Here is an 18657-nt window from a genome sequence, read left to right on the forward strand (position 1 = left end):
ATTTTTTGTGCAGTAATTAGGACTAAGAAAATGACAATTGTGATATTTTAGTTTTCTCATCTCTTGATTTGTTTTTTCTTTGATTGATCTCCTCTTTTTTAAAGACAACATGACATATAATAATAAAGATATTTATGAACAATAGGAAGTATTTTACCATAACACCTAGAATGGTATATCTTACCTAGAAGCCATACGCTCTATAAAATTACATAATTCTCATGTCGTTTTAATCTGTTAAATAAAATGATGTCTTGATCTTGAACTTTCTGATGTAACAATATTCACTTTTCTATCTTTTTTGTTTAGATTTTCATTCTGTCAGTTTCCATTTGTCGTATCCATTGCAGCCAAAAAAGTCATAATTCAGAAGGACTCGGAGCAACAGATGATCAGCATTGCACGGGTACTAGCTTCATGTAATGTATATGGAGGGATGTTGGCGTCTTGGTGGGGGAGGGAGGGTTGCTTAGTCAATTACTTTAATTCTGATTTGAAATATTTTGGCCACTATTGTTAATATGGCCCATAGTAGGATGCTTCATAGAATTATACCTGGTTCAGACTCCTGAAAATTCATGTCTTCCTTTATATTTCCATATTGATGAAAAATTTTAATTAAAAGCTCTTTTGGATGCTGACATTTCTTAATTTCTTTGAAAACTCAAATATTGATTATTAGATCATTGTATTACACCCAAAAAAATCCAACCCTGTGTCGCTATGTTTAATACAGTAACAATTGTAGAGATCCTCCGCATAGACATTGTAGAACAATTTTTTGTACCGGCAGACCAATGTGTATGGAGGTTGCCCAACATCATTTGTATGGGAGGGGTAGGATGGATCAAGCTTGTTAAATTTCAGCCCCTGATGCTTTTATTCAGTCAGAAGATAAAATGCATAAAGGGGAAATGAGAGATAAGTGTATGGTAACCTTAATTCTCTGCAGTACAGTAGACCACATATCAAATCAGACTAGAAATGGCAGTATTGTGTCTAGCTATGCTGGGAGGGACAGGAATTTTAAGAACATACGAAGGCGAGTCCTATTTTTGGTAGAAACACAGAGGTATGCCCACGGGTGAACGAAAGCTTGCCTGCTGATGATTGTTGTGCTGACCCAGCCATACATATATCAGTTGACCTTGACCGTTACAATTGTTGAACACATCAACATGTGTTCAGCCACATCGGATAAAACTGATGTATTTACAGAAGTAATGTCCAGAATAGAAAGTTCAAAGACCTAAAAGGTCTTTTGCGAAATGCTGCTAAATCTGTTATACTCCCAATAGGCTGTCCAGATCGATTAATAGAACAGTTAAAATCTAAACTTTTTATATAGGCTGAATAAAGCATTAAGTATCTAGGTATAAACCCTTTTACTCAAAAATATACCTATAAATAGAAAAATCAGACAAACTGAAAATTTTGCAGTGGTCTCTAAATTTTTTTCTAGAGCTGTAAATCTAATCTACTTAAGTTACAATCTATGCTTTCACAATTTTTATGGGCCAATAAAAGTCCGATAATAGCTAAAAAATTGTTATATTATAGGACGCAAGATGAAGGAAAGGGGATACCCAACGGTGTACTTTACTGTAAAGCTTTTTTGGTGGACGTAATAAGGGAATGGTGGAAATCGCATTGACCACAAATGGGTTCAAATTGTGAAAGCTTTTACTAAAAGGCAATCCACTAGATGGCTATTGGAAGCTGAATATCTAAAACCACACTCCCACGTGCACATACTTCCTTCCATGCAAACGACTCTTCATATATGGAGCAAAATGTATAAAAAAAACCTAAATATCTCCCTCAATAAGATGCCTGGAATGTGTAATCACATTTATTTGCCTAACCCAGTGGGTGCGACACGGAATTGAAACTCTGGCCATCATATATAATGGGGTTAAGCTATCCTCATATAGCGAGTTAAGTGATAATTTCACAATTCCAAAACATTTTTCTTTCGTTGTATACAAATCAGAAGTTTCTTCTCTTCTCGCCCGCATAAACGTAGACATTTGGTAGCTTCTGATATTCAACGTTTTATATTGGGGAAGAATGGCTATGAAAAAGGAGCACCTGTATCTTATAATATATAAATACTCCCCCACCACCCAATCAAATCTGCAATTTATGGGAAAATGGGAACATATACATACCGTACTTACATACACATATACATATTCATATACATATTTGCAATGGCAGCAGTCATTAACTTGGATAACTAAAAGCTCATCATGTATCAATCACCTAGAATTCGTCAAGAAGATACATCTTGGATGGATTTATACGCCTAAGAGATTATCTGATATTTTTCCTGAATGCTCACCTTTATGTTGGAAGGGTATGGGGAAATGGGTACTCTACTTCACTCATGGTGGGAACGTAATAAAGGAAAGGTTTTCTGGAAAGTGGTTTTTGATATATCAAAATGTAGTAAAATTCACCTTCAACCTATGCTGCCGCAAATGACTTTACTTAACGACAAACTACAAAAATCACCCCAAAATATCAGATGGATTTGCTCTTCTACACTAACTGCTGCTAAACAATGTCTCACAGCTGAATGGAAGTCTAAGAATTCCCCTTCCATTGCTGGCGTACTGTATATGAAAGGGTTAATTTATGTAGACAATATCAAGTTGCCCTCACTCAAAATGTGGGGCATCGGGAAATAATTGGAAAACGTGGGTTGAAGTGGCCCAGAGATCACAGCCCCAACTCCCCACCCAAGTAATGGAGAGTATCCGTAATTAATTAGTGGAATGGCCAAATAATCTATGGTGTTGGTAATTTGGAATATAGATATACAGTACAGACCAAAAGTTTGGACACACCTTCTCATTTAAAGATTTTTCTGTATTTTCATGACTATGAAAATTGTACATCCACACTGAAGGCATCAGAACTATGAATTAACACATGTGGAATTATATACTTAACAAAAAAGTGTGAAACAGCTGAAATTATGTCTTATATTCTAGGTTCTTCAAAGTAGCCACCTTTTGCTTTGATGATTGCTTTGCACACTCTTGGCATTCTCTTGATGAGCTTCAAGAGGTAGTCACCGGGAATGGTCTTCCAACAATCTTGAAGCAGTTCCCAGAGATGCTTGGCACTTGGCCCTTTTGCCTTAAAAAAATAAATGATGGTCCAACTAAACGCAAACCGGATGGAATAGCATGCCGCTGCAAGATCCGGTGGTAGCCATGCTGGTTCAGTATGCCTTCAATTTTGAATAAATCCCCAACAGTGTCACCAGCAAAGCACCCCCACACCATCACACCTCCTCCTCCATGCTTCACGGTGGGAATAATTCTATTTGTAATAGAATGCAGGGTTGAGTATGTCACCACGGAACAGACAGACCAACTGTTGAGGGGAATTTATTAACAGGAGTAAGATTCTCCTTGCAGGGAGTAAACAGGGGGTTAATAGAGAGAAAGCAAACAGTAAACAGTTAAGCAGAATCGAAACGGTTAACGAATGTTCTTGTAACTTATCAGTCCAGGGAGGTCCTGACTGGAGGGTCCTTATTCCAACGTGGGTACAGCCACCAGCAGCGCTTGAAGATCCTGAAGTCTCTCCTCTGTCTCCTGGGAACTGGAGACTCTGGGGTTAAGTCTTTGCAGTCTTTTCTCCCAGTGAAGCTGGAAGCAGGAAGTAATTCAGCCACTCTGCTGTGAGTCTCTGTATATTAGGCCGGCAGGCTTTCTGGGGTAGCCATGCTACACACACTGAGCAGTTTACTTTGTCACACTCAGGGGTCCTGGCTTGTCACTGCGGTCACCGGGGCTGCGCGCTCAGGTCACTGTAATGGGATACGTCTTCTCTGATTACGGAGGCTCCCATGTCCACACTCTCACATCCAGCCTTCACTGCGGCTGGTATCTCAGCCTCAGTGCCCTCACGGGGAGCACTCTCTTTCGGGGAGTGTGGCACTGCAGCCTGCTCTGTCTGGCGCGCTGTCCCCTCTGTCCCGCGCGCTCAGCTCTCCCGCTCTTTTCTGACCGCACCCCTCTCTCTTCCTCTCTGCCCCACCAGTCACATGGTCCCTTCTGTCCAGGGCAGAAAGTCTTTCCCCCCCCCCCCCCCCCCCCAACAACCCAGCTGTCTGACTAAGTGGTTCCAGGTAAGGAGCAGGGAAAGCAACCTCCTTACAAATTCATAGTTTTGATGCCTTCAGAGTGAATGTACAATTTTCATAGTCCTGAAAATACAGAAAAATCTTTAAATGAGAAGGTGTGTCCGAACTTTTGGTCTGTACTGTATGTATGCATGGGTATAGCAAGTCATACTCCAAGAACAAATAATTTAGAAAAAAACACCCAGACACTATTAATAAGGGATATTTTATAAGTAGTCTATCGTCTTACAGTAATATAGCTATATAGTCTGTATATGAATGACGTTTTATTTTTACTTTATGTCAATATCTGTTGAACTGGCTCCTTTATGTTTACGTTTAATTGTTTCTATTAGCTCTCTGTAATTGAGTAACTTAAAAAACCAATAAAAAAGTTAGTTAAAAAAAAAGTTGTTCACTTTCTATGTGGTCTTAGGCCAGAAACTGGAAAAAGATGTTGTGTGGTGGTGTGGACCGTAGGCCAGGTGTGGTGGGGTTTGGACAGTTGGACACCTGGGTGGCTCTGTGTGTAGCAGTGTTCACCAAGCAGCGTTACAGGGACCCACTTAAGAATATGTTCCTGTGACGTGGCAGTGGGTTCATACACTTTGATCAAAATATTAATGAAGAATCTTATGTTAATTTACAAAAAAAATTGCTTCGCTGCAGTATATCAATGTATAATGTGCCTCTTGATGTATCCATTGCGTCTGACTCCAACATACCCCACCAAGATGGGCATGAAAATTGCCGGTCTTGATGAATCAGGGCCATAGCTTTTATGAAACTATCGTCTCTGTATCTACTGAACATTTCTAACATGGCCATGCCTGTTTGCAGGCATGAAGGTGTGTGTCTAAAATGATCATTTAATTTCACCCCAAAATATTCGTTATGGTTGAAATTTTCCATTTTCAGCAACTTTACTCTAATGTGCAGTGGCACCGCTAGTATTTATGTGGGGTTTAGTTCTGCTGCATTGTAACGTGAGCAGGAGGCACATGGCGGTGTAATGTATTACTGCAGAAACAGGAGGAGCACTGACCTCTCTGGCATTCAATACAAAACATTGAGAAATCTGGAAACTGTGTTCAATGGACGTAAACAGTTTCTTTTTTTTAATCGAGGAGAAGTTAATCTCTGATCCATTTTCTGGTTACCCTCTGGCCTTCAGTCACCTGACATCCATCTTTAGTGATTCTTTTTTTCATTTCTTCCTTTGTTTAATAGATTTGTTAATAATGTATTAGAAATTAATATCACTTTTGTCTGAAAAAAAGGCGGCAGCCAAAGGAAGCTGCAGGGCTGGCCCCAAGGTGGTAGCCGAAGGGAGGCCGCCCAAGGTGGCAGCTAAGGGGAGGCAGTGGGGCTGGCGCCCGAGGCAGCAGTGGCGGGGCCGGCGCCTGAGACTTCAGCTGAGGGGAGGTGGTGGGGTCGGCGCCCGAGGCGGCACGGCTGGCACCCAAAGGGAGGCGACGGGGCTGGCGCCTGAGACTGCAGCTGAGGGGAGGTGGCGGTGCCAGCGCCCGAGGCGGTGCGGCTGGCACCCAAAAGGAGGTGACGGGGCTGGCGCCTGAGGCGGTAGCCGAGGGGAGGCCGTGAGGCTGGCACCCGAGGGCTGCCGCCTTATGGCATGGCTTCTGCACAGTATCACTGTCAAGTTCTTTATACTTAAAACAGCATTTTATATGGATATGTTATGTAATATAGAAATTCAGCCAATCTTATCGTACATGAAACAGAAATTTGTTGAAATTCTTGCCCAAGCTTTGTAGTGCGGAAATTACAAAACAAAATGAATTACTTTTGTTGTAACTGAAAGATCCACTGAGCCAGTCTGGGGCCCCACAACACAAACATGATGCAAAGCCTTGGAGCTTGCACAAGAAAGGCAATCAATTGCCTGTGCACACATTACAAACTCCACGGTGATGTGTAGATGACTTTATTTAAACTCTGGTTTCATCATTTCAAGTCGATGTGAGACCAGGTTGGGTCAACGTTGCTTTGGTTGATTCAAACACTGATAAATTAAGCCATCGAAACTCCAAACCTTGTTCAGTTTTAACTATTCTTTAATTTATTTTTTTTCAGCAAAGTCTTGTGGATAAAGTTTCTCGGAGACAGAAACCAGATATGAACATGTTGTTTCTTAATATCAAAGTCAGGAGGCTGCAGCTGGTGAGCGATTCTCTGGATGAGGTAATAAAATTGTTAAATCGCAACTAGCCGAAATATTTGAAAGACAATTCTTTACACTTCAACAATTTGACAATTTGGAATCTTGTTTTTAATATTTTACTTGTATGCTGAGATGTGATGGCTTCAAGTTGAAGGACCAAAGTATGAGGCTGAACTGCTGACATTGTAGTTACCAGTCCCTGTCTTTTTTTTAGATGGGGGCCAATAAGTGGAGACCAGCTACATAGGAGTATCTTCCTCCTAAAATATCTGTATATACCCATGAGGTAGCCGTCTCTCTGAGCACCACCCCCCACACGTATGAATGCTCAGCCCAATGGGTTAAGAGTAGAAGGCCACTTAGTCACCTCTGGCAGTGATTTATCTCCTCTATCGGCAAAATGAGAATTAGCCGTTGAGGTAGTTGGGAGGCCCAACAAACATCATATAGCCGATCTATTTTAATGTGTATGGAGGCCTTAAAGGGAATCTGTCACCATGTTTTGGCCACCTAATCTGAAAGTTCCCCATATTCATTAACTCTCTATAAACCCGTTCTCACCATTGATTGGCAGCTTCCTGCCTATGCACAGAAAGCTGCCAATCAGTGGTATGGGCGGGGCAATACAGGGCTCAGCATTCAGAGAACTGTAAGATCTGCAGCTGCCATAGCAGTAATTATACTAAAAGTACAGCAAGCAGCCCAGTAAGTGACACATCACTGGAATCGGGGTCTATGTGTCTATCTTATGTTGCTCTCAGGTGGGGTAGCAAAAACTTGGCGACATATTTAATTTAAAGAGTGCTAGCTGGAAAGAATTAGCGGTGCATGCACTACTTTTTGTGTGTAAGTTTGGGAAAGAGCTAAGCATGGGACCATCACATTTAGTTATTTTTTCAATGTTATGTATCCCTATCAATATTAAAAAACAGAGAAATCTTGTCATTTTCACACTTGCCACTAATGCCCACTAATGCCGGGTTTACACTTGCCAATCCATGCTTTTAAATGATCGACGATTTTTAACTTGGTCAGTGGTTGATTATTGACCTTGTTAAACAGGCTAACAAAAATCCAAACAGGTCCCCCTGTGTATGAGAGACTCTCCCGAGATGGATGCCGGCCGTAGCATCGTTTTTCTGGGAGTCATCTAATGTGTATGGCTGACTTAAGACTAGACTTTTCAGCTTTCTCATTATCATTACAGATAGGATTGCAATGAAAGAGATCACCCCAATATACAGCAGTTAACAAAGCACCCACCATTCACTATAGGTGATGGCCATAGCTCACTCCCCCCTTCCCAATGCCCTTTGCCCAAGCTCAGACCATGGCCAGAAAATCTTCATGTATCAGTGCGTCCGAGACAGTCAATTTCATCCTATTTCTGTGTGGCTGCTGAAAAATAAAATGGAATTATGGGTTTAGTATTCGGCCTAGTGGGCTGAGTGAAAACTGAAAGAGATCCGATATGTAAAATAATAAAAAAAAGTTTTTAAAAAGTGAATGTAAAACCTGATGGCCAGAACATCATTTTCTAATGACCCTTTCGCCAGTATATTTTCGGACAGATTTGCATATGGCTTCTACGTTAGATTTCTCCTGATTAGCGCCTCAGATCTCTACAAAAAGGTATCTGTTATTATGGAAGAAGCACCTGCACAGCCATACCTCGACGGCTGTTTTTATTTTATCCCACTTTAGAGTTGAGGAATGGTTTTTAATGATATATGCACCCCAAAATAGTATTTTTAAAATACACTCATCTCTCGAAAAACAAGCTCTTGAATTGCTACATTGATGGAAAAAGGAATGAAAAAAGCTATTAAAAGGAACCTGTCACCAGGTTTACCTGATACGAGTTATGGCCACCGCCTTTCAGGGCTACAGAATTATAGAATGCTGGATATCAGCCCTGAAAGGCGGTGGCCATAACTCGTATCAGGTAAACCTGGTGACAGGTTCCCTTTAAAAAAAAAAAAAAAAAGCTGTGCACTTTCACATGTCTTCCGAAAGTTCAGTAATTTTGGGTTGCTAGTAAAAGCCAGATTACACAATTGGGGATTGATGATGTGCCAGCTTTCAGTATCTACATGCACGCTTTATCTTATTAGATACACATACAGCAGCATGGCCGTCAGTTCTGACTTGGACATTTTTATCTCTTTTAATCAAGCTACTTTTGGCAATCATTTGTCCAGATTAGCCAGTTCACGACTGGGACATTTTCCCCCACTCCTGGCCTGGCACATTTTCAGGGTTCTCTTGTACATGCACTTTTAATGGCTCTAAAATGTTTTCTTATTCAAATAATTATTAATATGATATGAAAATAATTTTTGCCCATTATATTTTCTGTAAATTGGACTTAATTTGTGTCTTATTTGTATATTATTTTTTTCTTATATAAGGGAACAATGTAGAGAACCAGAAATATGTCTGCGTTTTAACTTTTATTTTGGACGGTTTTTTTTAATTTTTATAGGGTGGGGCCAGAAATAATTATTTGGACTGGTAATGTCTCTCCTTTTTTATTTTTATTTTTTTATATTTTTTTTTGTTTTATGTATTTTGTACACTTTGCCCTTCATAAAGTCTTTTAAAACCTTTAGGGGCATTTTAACATATTAACATATTAATACTTTTTTTCATTGTTGATTAAAGATGGGCGACCGTGCTCAGCACCTTTCGATAATTGATCAAGGCTCAGGGGGTGCTCAATCGAATAGTGAGCAATGCCGAGTATCACGTGGGGCTTGAGTGCTCTGATCTCTGTAAGCGAACTTTGAGAGCGCGAGAATTTTTCAGTCCTCCAGGAAAGTGCTCAACTTTGTCATTCACTTACATAATGCTCGCTACTCGAGTCGAGAATGTCCGACGTGCTTGAATAGAATAATGAGCACTTGAGCATTTCACTGCTTGGTCAACACTATTGCTGATTTTCCCTGTAAGTGGGGTTGGAATATTAGCCTGAAGGTACCTTCACATTAAGCGACGCTGCAGCGATAGCGACAACGATGCCGATCGCTGCAGCGTCGCTGTTTGGTCGCTGGAGAGCTGTCACACAGACCGCTCTCCAGCGACCAACGATGCCGAGGTCCCCGGGTAACCAGGGTAAACATCGGGTTGCTAAGCGCAGGGCCGCGCTTAGTAACCCGATGTTTACCCTGGTTACCATCGTAAAAGTAAAAAAAACAAACAGTACATACCTGCACGTCCCCCGGCGTCCGCTTCCTACACTGTGTGAGCGCCGGCCCTAACAGCACAGCGGTGACGTCACCGCTGTGCTTTTACTTTCACTTTAGGGCCGGCGCTCAGTCAGAGCAGGAAGCGGACGGCAGGGGACGCGCAGGTGAGTATGTACTGTTTGTTTTTTTTACTTTTACGCTGGTAACTAGGGTAAACATCGGGTTACTAAGCGCGGCCCTGCGCTTAGTAACCCGATATTTACCCTGGTTACCAGCGTAAAACATCGCTGGTATCGTTGCTTTTGGTGTCAAACCTGACGATAAACGCCGGTCTGACGACCAAATAAAGTTCTGAACTTTATTCAACGACCAGCGATATCACAGCAGGATCCTGATCGCTGCTGCGTGTCAAACTAAACGATATCGCTAGCCAGGACGCTGCAACGTCACGGATCGCTAGCGATATCGTTTAGTGTGAAGGTACCTTGAGTTACAGGGGAGATTCAGCCTTTTTTCTGCATAATACAACTGCTGTGTGTCCTAGAACCTAGCAGCTCCTGTTACCTCACTCACAGCCAACAATCACATAAACATTGGGTCCAGAGGAGGAAGCACTATCAGTGCTTCCTAATCTGTATAAACAAGTGCTGATTCAGTATTGTGTATACAAGATCGAGAAGGCAAACATGGTATAACCTGTCTCTGTGGAGAGTCCAGCTGTGTCTGACAGCCGCCTTTCCACCCATGCAGCTGGATGATCTCCTAAATTATCAATGCGGAGTGCATAGCTTGCAGAACGCCAGTGCAGAGTAAAGCATGAACCACCCAAATGTTTATAGTCTGAGTGGTCCAAAAGTAGTTAAATACCTTTTATAAGAAAACTTTTGACCAAATCGCTTTGCAACCTGTAAAACACATTGAATCTTCTATTTCCGCAGCTTACAAGAAAACGAGCTGACCTAAAGAAAAAGTTGAAAGTTACATTTGTAGGTGAAGCTGGCCTTGACTTGGGTGGTCTTACTAAAGAGTGGTTTCTTTTGCTAATCAGACAGATTTTCCATCCGGACTATGGTAAGTCGGCTTGATTACCACATAGCAATCTAAATGAATAAAGATGGAGGCTCGAGTAAAAATCGTGATTGTATTCTTGGGACTTGTGTGAAGAAATGATGTCCAATAATGTGCTTATCTAAAATAAAATCAGAACAGAAAATGCAATTTGTGTCTATATTTTGAGACTCCAATGGCTAGAACTTGGGTTCCTATGCTTAGTAGAGTGCCCCTACTGCCCAAATCTCTGAGCTGTGTGGCATGGTTGTTGAGACTCACACTTTAAGGGCTGTCTGTCACAGATTTCCACCATTACAATCTTTTTTTTTTTTTTTTTTTTAAACTCATTGATATGACAAAAGAAGGACTCAATACCTAATCGCAGGGCAGTTGGTGCCATTCCCCTCTTCTGCTTTTTGTGGCAAAAAGATGTTCAAGACAAAGAAGTCCAGTAAGTCAGTGGCTCTGTGGTGTAGGGGCACTATTAATGGAATAGAGCTGCTTCCTAAAATTACACTTTTGCAGTCAATTCTTGTTTTAAAGTTGAAGGTAGATATATGTCCATCGAGTTCAACCTTTAACTCGTTGATCCAGAAGAAGGCAAAAGCTTCATGAGGCAGATGCTAATTGCCAAATATTAGAGGAGAAATTCCTTCCCGACTCCACATACATCAGTCAGACTAGTTCCCTGGATCAATGTCTCATCACAGAATCTAGTATCCATAACCTGTAATATTATATTTTTCAAGAAAGGCATCCAGGCCCTTACTGCACTTTTTTCTTTAACGAATCAACCATTACAATATCATGTGGCAGAGCGTTCCATGGTCTCACTGCTCTTACAGTAAAGAATCTACCATGTGAGATTATGATTAAACCTTCTATCTTCTAGATGTAGAGAATATCCCCTTTCGCTGTTGAAGAAATAGGTGTAAACAGGTCATTAGTAAAATCTCTGTACTGTCCCCTCATATATTTGTATTTTGTAATGAGAGGGCACATAAGCCTTTGTTTTTCCAAACTGAAAAACCCCGAGTTTGATAACCCCTCTTGGCATTGCAACTCCCATCAAAACCTTAATAACCTGGTCATCTCTTTTTGGCACCTTCTAAAGTTTAGTTATGTCCAATGGAGACCAAAATTGTACCCAGTATTCTAAGTGTGGCCGAATTAGTGACTTGGTGGTCATGAGCATCTAGGCCTCTTTCAATGCTTCTGATTTTATTTGTCTGCATGTTCTTATGAGAAAGACAGGTGGACTTGGCTGGCCCTACCCCTGTACTCCTATGAGGAATCTACTAGTCACTAATTGATAATTTGGAGCAGTAATAATGACAACACTAAGGCTGTCTGGCTGTGGCATCATTTTGTGCTTCCCCCTACTATGAGACTAGTAGGGTCTTTGCCCATCAGCAGATATTTGGGAAGAAAATGGTGTACAGTGTCTGTATAATGGGAATGCTTCTCATTGTGCTGTAGAACAGCCGCCTCTTTCCTCGCGTGGATTATTACATGTTCACAGATCTCTGATTCATATTGATTAGTTTCATACGCCCGTATTGCTCTCAATCATTAATCCTGTTTCCGTGTTTCAGGTATGTTCACGTATCACAAGGACTCCAACTTCCACTGGTTCAGCAGTTTTAAGTGTGACAACTATTCCGAATTTCGTCTGGTTGGAACTGTATCCTTTAATTGGAACAAATCACTGTACCTTGTCTATGTCTGGCCAGCAGGAGCAAACAAATGCACTACATATTATACACATTAATGATTTTTGGTTTTTTTTTTACGCTGCTTAGAAGGTAACAAAATTATTATATTTAACCTATTTGTTATATTTAACCTATTTTCTAAAAATTATTATGATTGTTATCGCGCCATTAATTCCTCAGCGCTTTAGACACTATCATCACTGTCCCCATTGGAACTCACAATCTTCCTTGCCTTGTGAAAGTATTCGGTTCCCTGAAACTTTTCAACCTTTTCCCACATATCATGCTTCAAACATAAAGATACCAAATGTAAATTTTTGGTGAAGAATCAACAACAAGTGAAACACAATTGTGAAGTTGAACAAAATTTATTGGCTATTTTAAATTTTTGTGGAAAATCAAAAACTGAAGAGTGGGGCGTCCAATATTATTCGCCCCTTTACTTTCAGTGCAGCAAACTCACTCCAGAAGTTCATTGTGGATTTCTGAATGATCCAATGTTGTCCTAAATGCCTAATGATGATAAATATAATCCACCTGTGTGTAATCAAGTCTCCGTAAAAATGCACCTGCTCTGTGATAGTCTCAGGGTTCTGTTTGAAGCACAGAGAGCATCATGAAGACCAAGGAACACAACAGGCAGGTCCGTGATACTGTTGTGGAGAAGTTTAAAGCCGGATTTGGATACAAAATGATTTCCAAAACTTTAAACATCCCAAGGAGCACTGTGCAAGCGGTCATATTGAAATGGAAGGAGTATCATACCACTGCAAATCTACCAAGACCCGGCCGTCCCTCTAATCTTTCATCTCAAACAAGGAGAAGACTGATCAGAGATGCAGCCAAGAGGTCCATGATCACTCTGGATGAACTGCAGAGATCTACAGCTGAGGTGGGACAGTCTGTCCATAGGACAACAATCAGTCGTACACTGCACAAATCTGGCCTTTATGGAAGAGTGGCAGGAAGAAAGCCATTTCTCAAAGATATCCATAAAAAGTGTCGTTTAAAGTTTGCAACAAGCCACTTGGGAGACACACCAAACGTGGAGAAGGTGCTCTGGTCAGATAAAACCAAAATCAAACTTTTTGGCAACAATGCCAAACGATATGTTTTGCGTAAAGGCAACACAGCTCCTTTGGCGTAAAGGCAACACACCCTCAACACGCCATCCCTACTGTCAAACGTGGTCACAGCATCATGGTTTGGGCCTGCTTTTCTTCAGCAGGGACAGGGAAGATGGTTACAATTGATGGGAAGATGGATGGAGCCAAATAGAGGACCATTCTTGAAGAAAACCTGTTGGAGTCTGCAAAAGACCTGAGACTGGGACGGAGATTTTTCTTCCAACAACACAATGATTCCAAACATAAAGCAAAATCTACAATGGAATGGTTCACAAACAAACGTATCCAGGTGTTAGAATGGCCAAGTCAAAGTCCAGACCTCAATTCAATCGAGAATCTGTGGAAAGAGCTGAAAACTGCTGTTCACAAACGATCTCCATCAAACCTCACTGAGCTCGAGCTGTTTGCCAAGGAAGAATGGGCAAGAATTTCAGTCTCTCAATGTACAAAACTTATAGAGACATACCCCAAGCGACTTGCAGCTGTAATCACAGCAAAAGGTGGCACAGCAAAGTATTAAAGGGGCCGAATAATATTGCACGCCCCACTTTTCAGTTTTTGATTTTCCACAAAAATTTTAAATAAGCAATAAATTTCATTCAACTTCACAATTGTGTTCCACTTGTTGTTGGTTCTTCACCAAAAATTTACATTTGGTATCTTTGTTTGAAGCATCATATGTGGGAAAAGGTTGGAAAGTTCCAGGGAGCCGAATACTTTCCCAATGCACTGTATATCCCCTATCAGTATATCTTTGAAGTGTGGGAGGAACCTGGAGGAAACCCAGTTGTCCTTGGTGGGATTTGAACCCAGGACTTCAGTGCTGCAGAGCAGCAGTAACCACTGAGCCAGCATGCTGTCCAGATCAGATGATATGGCTGCGGAGACCGCTAGAGCACAAGCCACTCTTTTCACTGTCTCTCAAGTTATAAGGGGGTCTCTCATTGTAATGTTACCACATGCTCTCAAATGGCATATGGGAAACTCCCTAAAACTTTTTAAAAGAATTAAAAAGTATTTAATAGCATCTTTTAAAATGAAGTATCATATTGCTAGGATGTGCCATAACTTTGTATTCTGTACTGGTATAGTGGTGTGTTATGATCTGGTGGCCTAAGAGCAGCATGAGACGTACTCTGGAGAAGGTGGTACCTGTACTGACCGCAGACCCTGAACTTAACACCGCAACTAGAAGTAGCCGTGGAATGTACCTAGCGCTCCCTAGACATCTCGACACAGCCGGAGGACTAATTACCCCTAGAGATAGAAAAGGGAAAACTATCTTGCCTCAGAGAAAATCCCCAAAGGATAGACAGCCCCCCACAAATATTGACTGTGAGAGGAGAGGGAAAAAACATACACAGACTGAAATGAGAATTTAGCAAAGGAGGCCACTTCTAGCTAAATAGAAAGGATAGGACAGAGTACTATGCGGTCAGTATTAAAACACTAGAAAATATCCACCACAGAAAATACAAAATCTCCACAGCTAACTAAAGATATGGAGGGTATATCTGCATCTCCAGAGATACCAGCTTGGCTAAACAAATCCTTATACAGACCAAGCTGGACAAGACAAAAACATGGAAAAGAACTGAACAATAAGGCCACAGCATGTGGACAGCAAAAATCAAGGCCAGAACTTATCTTTGTTGAAATGAACTGCAAAGCAGAAGAGACCAGGCAGGGATGTGAATCCTCCAGGAACAATGGACAACTGGCACTGACTAAAGGGTGAAGCAAGACTAAATAGCCCAGTCAAAATTGCAAAAAGTGAACACACCTGATAAATGCTGCGATTCAGAGACAGCAGCGCTACCACTTACAACCACCGGAGGGAGCCCAAGAGCAGAATTCACAACAGTGGTGTGTCATTTTCACAGTAGTTTCATACCCAAACTTAGAGGGGGATACCACACTAAAGCAGCATTCATCAGTGGGGTCCTGGTGATTACATCCCTTCTGTTTATAATGTGATGACATATCTTTCATGTGCCATTCCTTTATAAAATGGGAAATCTCCTTAAAGGGGTTGTCTGGTCTAAAATGAAAAGTCTTCAGTCCCTCTGTGTGACTGCAAACTTGCGAGTCCTCCCAACACACACACTGTGCACTGCGAGAATTTGTGGTTGTCTATCCCAGGAATGGCGGTAAGGTATTCAATAAGCATTCTCCCGGGCAGAACTTGTGCAGTGAGCACAGCCTTGCTCAATACAAGCATATGGAATGAGGTCGCGCCCACTAGACAGGTTCTGCCCGGGAGTATGCATATTGCATACCTGACAGCTGTTCCCAGGGAAAACAACGGCGAGTTCTCGCAGCACACAGTGCATGTGCTGGGAGGCCTTGCAAGTCTGCAGTCACTCAGATCCTATCTACCCAAATTAATGTAGGCTTCAGCCTAGGAGAGGATTCACATTAGATAGGTTCCCAGCAGCGAGTATCAAGTATGCTAAGTATTCTCAATTTTTCATATTTTCTAAAGCAGTAAAGCAATTCATCTATCATATAGGTCACAGTTGCATGTTATAGCGCTACAGAGTACAACTTTGTCGGTTCTATATGTTGATGGCTACTCTCTTTGCACCTGTACACACCTGGCTTCTCTTTGGAAGTGACAGCGGTCATTCTTTTATTTGTATGCAGTCACACAGAGGGATTGCAGACTTTTCTCTTGCGATCAGGCAACCAGTTTCATAATAAATCCTCTAGTCATCAAGATGTAATGTGCTCTATAATACACCCTTCCGAAATGCAGCATATGATAATCTAGCCTTTGCATCCTCAAGTTGCTACTATATTACTAGACTGGGCATAATGACTACACATCTATTTTTTTTGGCCAACTTCAAGAAGTCCTTCTATGGTATTGAATCTTCGGATTATTATACATCAACCTGTATCTTCTAGCAAATCTGCAGTTCATTCATTTCATGGTTATATTTAGTATCCCCCTGAGACGAAAGGGCCTCCAATAATAATATATCAGATTTTAACTTTCACTGTTCTCTTATTTGCTGTGTGAAGGGGATCCTAATGAGCCTTCAGAGCCAACATTGCAGTAAAATATAATCGTAATGTAGGATGATATTCAAGAAATATATCGGTAATTGCGATAACTGTGTTCTGATCTGTGTGACGTGTTTAGACTTGACATTTCCCAATAGTTGATGGGGCTGGCTGTCTATAACAGCATCACTCTAGATATCCGCTTTCCACCTTGCTGTTACAAGAAGCTTTTAAGTCCTCCCATTGTACCTTGTGACCAGAACATTCCCGTAGGCCTTGCATCTGTCACACTAGATGACCTGTATCAGATCATGCCAGTGAGTACAACTTGGGTTTGTTGTTCACTATTTTATGCTCCATACTGAATGTCGAATGTCATCTAAAGTATATCACTAGTGATGAGTGATCGTGCTAGGATGAGGGGTTATCTGATCATGCTCGGGTGCTAACCGAGTGTCTTCGTTGTGCTTGAAAAATCTGTTCAAGTCCTTGCGGCTGCATATCTCGTGACCGTTTGACAGCCGCAACACATGCAGGGATTGCCTGTTTGTTAGGACAACCCTGCATGTGTTGAGGCTGTGGAACAGCCACAAGACATGCAGCCGCAAAGACTTGAATGTATTATCCGAGTGTGTTGGGCGTGATCGGATAATATGTTCAAGTCCTTGCGGCTGCATGTCTTGTGGCTGGTCCACAGCCTCAACACATGCAGGGTTGTCCTAACAAACAGGCAATCCCTGCATGTGTTGCGGCTGTCGAACAGTCACGAGATATGCAGCCGCAAGGACTTGGAACATATTTTTCAAGCACAACGAAGACACCCGGTTGACACCTGAGCATGATCAGATAACACCTCATCCTAGCACGTTTGCTCATCACTACTCATCACTATATCTCATGCTCACAAGAGGCCAGGAAGCTGCTTCACTGACCCTTTACCCTCTGAATTGAGATGGATGAAGCCATGTAGTCACAAGCAAATTTTCTCATACACCCAACAAATTTGTGGGAAAGTTTAATTTTGACTGACATCTCATATTTCAGCTTTCGGGACTTTTGATTGTGACTTTTTAGGGTTGTGGGAAAAGAAATGTAAAGGAAAAAGATTCTTAAAGACGGACCCCTGCAAACGTCTGTTTGTCACCACGGGAGGAATCATCTGGCTATACATAGAAATGTAGTAATTCCTGTGACTTGTCAGCCACTTATCACATGCCAAATTATGGACCATTGGGGCTTCTGGATTTGGGGGCCTCCTAACCTGGCATCCATATACTGTACAATAACCTCTGGGTAAGTTCACACATGGCGTTTTTGCTGCGTTTTTTTATGCTAATTTTCAGCTGCTTTTTACAATACCAACAAAGCCTATCCGATTTCGGAAATCTCATGCACACACATTGGTTTTTTGGTTGATCAGTATTTTGTGCATTGCTGCGTTTTTTGGACATAGAGCATGTCACTTCTTTCAGCTTTTTTGCTGTGTTTTTCACCCATTGACTTGAATGGGTGTTGAAAAAAACGCAGCAAAAACGCAGGTATCATTATTTTGCGCTTTTTTGCTGCTGAAAATCCAAGGACATTAACATGAACAAAGAGAAAAAAAAAAGCAACAAAAAATGCACCAAAAAGCACCTAAACCTGCATTTTTGACGCAGCTTCTTTCCTGCCAAGATGATCAGGTGTTGCTGCAGAAAAAGAAAGCCGCAAAAACGCCCTGTGTGAACTTACCCTAAGACAAAAAAGTACATACCCAATACAACTTCTAGTTTATTATTATCATCATCACCACAAACTGTTTCCCAACGGAGTATATAAATACCATAAAGCTGATTTTTTTCTATACATTATTTATGCTTTTGTATGGGGATGTGCATCATTTTAGCAATATACATGTGGTAGAGCAACCCTTGGTGTAAGTTATTTGTAGAGGGTTTGGTGGGGGTCACGTCGCACTCATCCATCTTTAACTATAATCATCATGGTAGCACTTTGGGGAAGGAAATAAGTAGATGATAAGTAGTAGGTATAGAGGCGTCCATTAAGTCATCCCACCATTTCTTCATACTAGGTGTGGTAAGGCATGAAGAAGTTCCTGGACCACACTTCTAACGTTCATCTCCTGCCGGCCTGTGTATGCACATTATGGCTGCTATGATTTGTCTATTACAGTTGTCATATTTTCCCAGAAATATAAAGGTAAATTATCAGTTAAGATGACATTTTATTTCTACCTTTTGTGTCT

General features: G+C 41.3%; 1 protein-coding gene across 2 annotated transcripts in view; it reads left to right on the top strand.

Moving 5' to 3' along the window:
- The window catches only part of HECTD2 (HECT domain E3 ubiquitin protein ligase 2), a 144075-nt gene that overhangs the window by 110299 nt on the left and 15119 nt on the right, over positions 1–18657 (top strand). For both annotated transcript variants that reach the window (XM_077258960.1, XM_077258959.1), the window contains exons 11-15: positions 310–406; positions 6236–6343; positions 10450–10582; positions 12157–12245; positions 16571–16729. In XM_077258960.1, coding sequence (XP_077115075.1) covers positions 310–406; positions 6236–6343; positions 10450–10582; positions 12157–12245; positions 16571–16729 — 586 coding nt within the window. The remainder of the gene's footprint in view (positions 1–309; positions 407–6235; positions 6344–10449; positions 10583–12156; positions 12246–16570; positions 16730–18657) is intronic.

This window comes from Ranitomeya variabilis, chromosome 4, assembly GCF_051348905.1.
Source record: "Ranitomeya variabilis isolate aRanVar5 chromosome 4, aRanVar5.hap1, whole genome shotgun sequence".
NCBI classification, from domain to species: Eukaryota; Metazoa; Chordata; class Amphibia; order Anura; family Dendrobatidae; genus Ranitomeya; species Ranitomeya variabilis.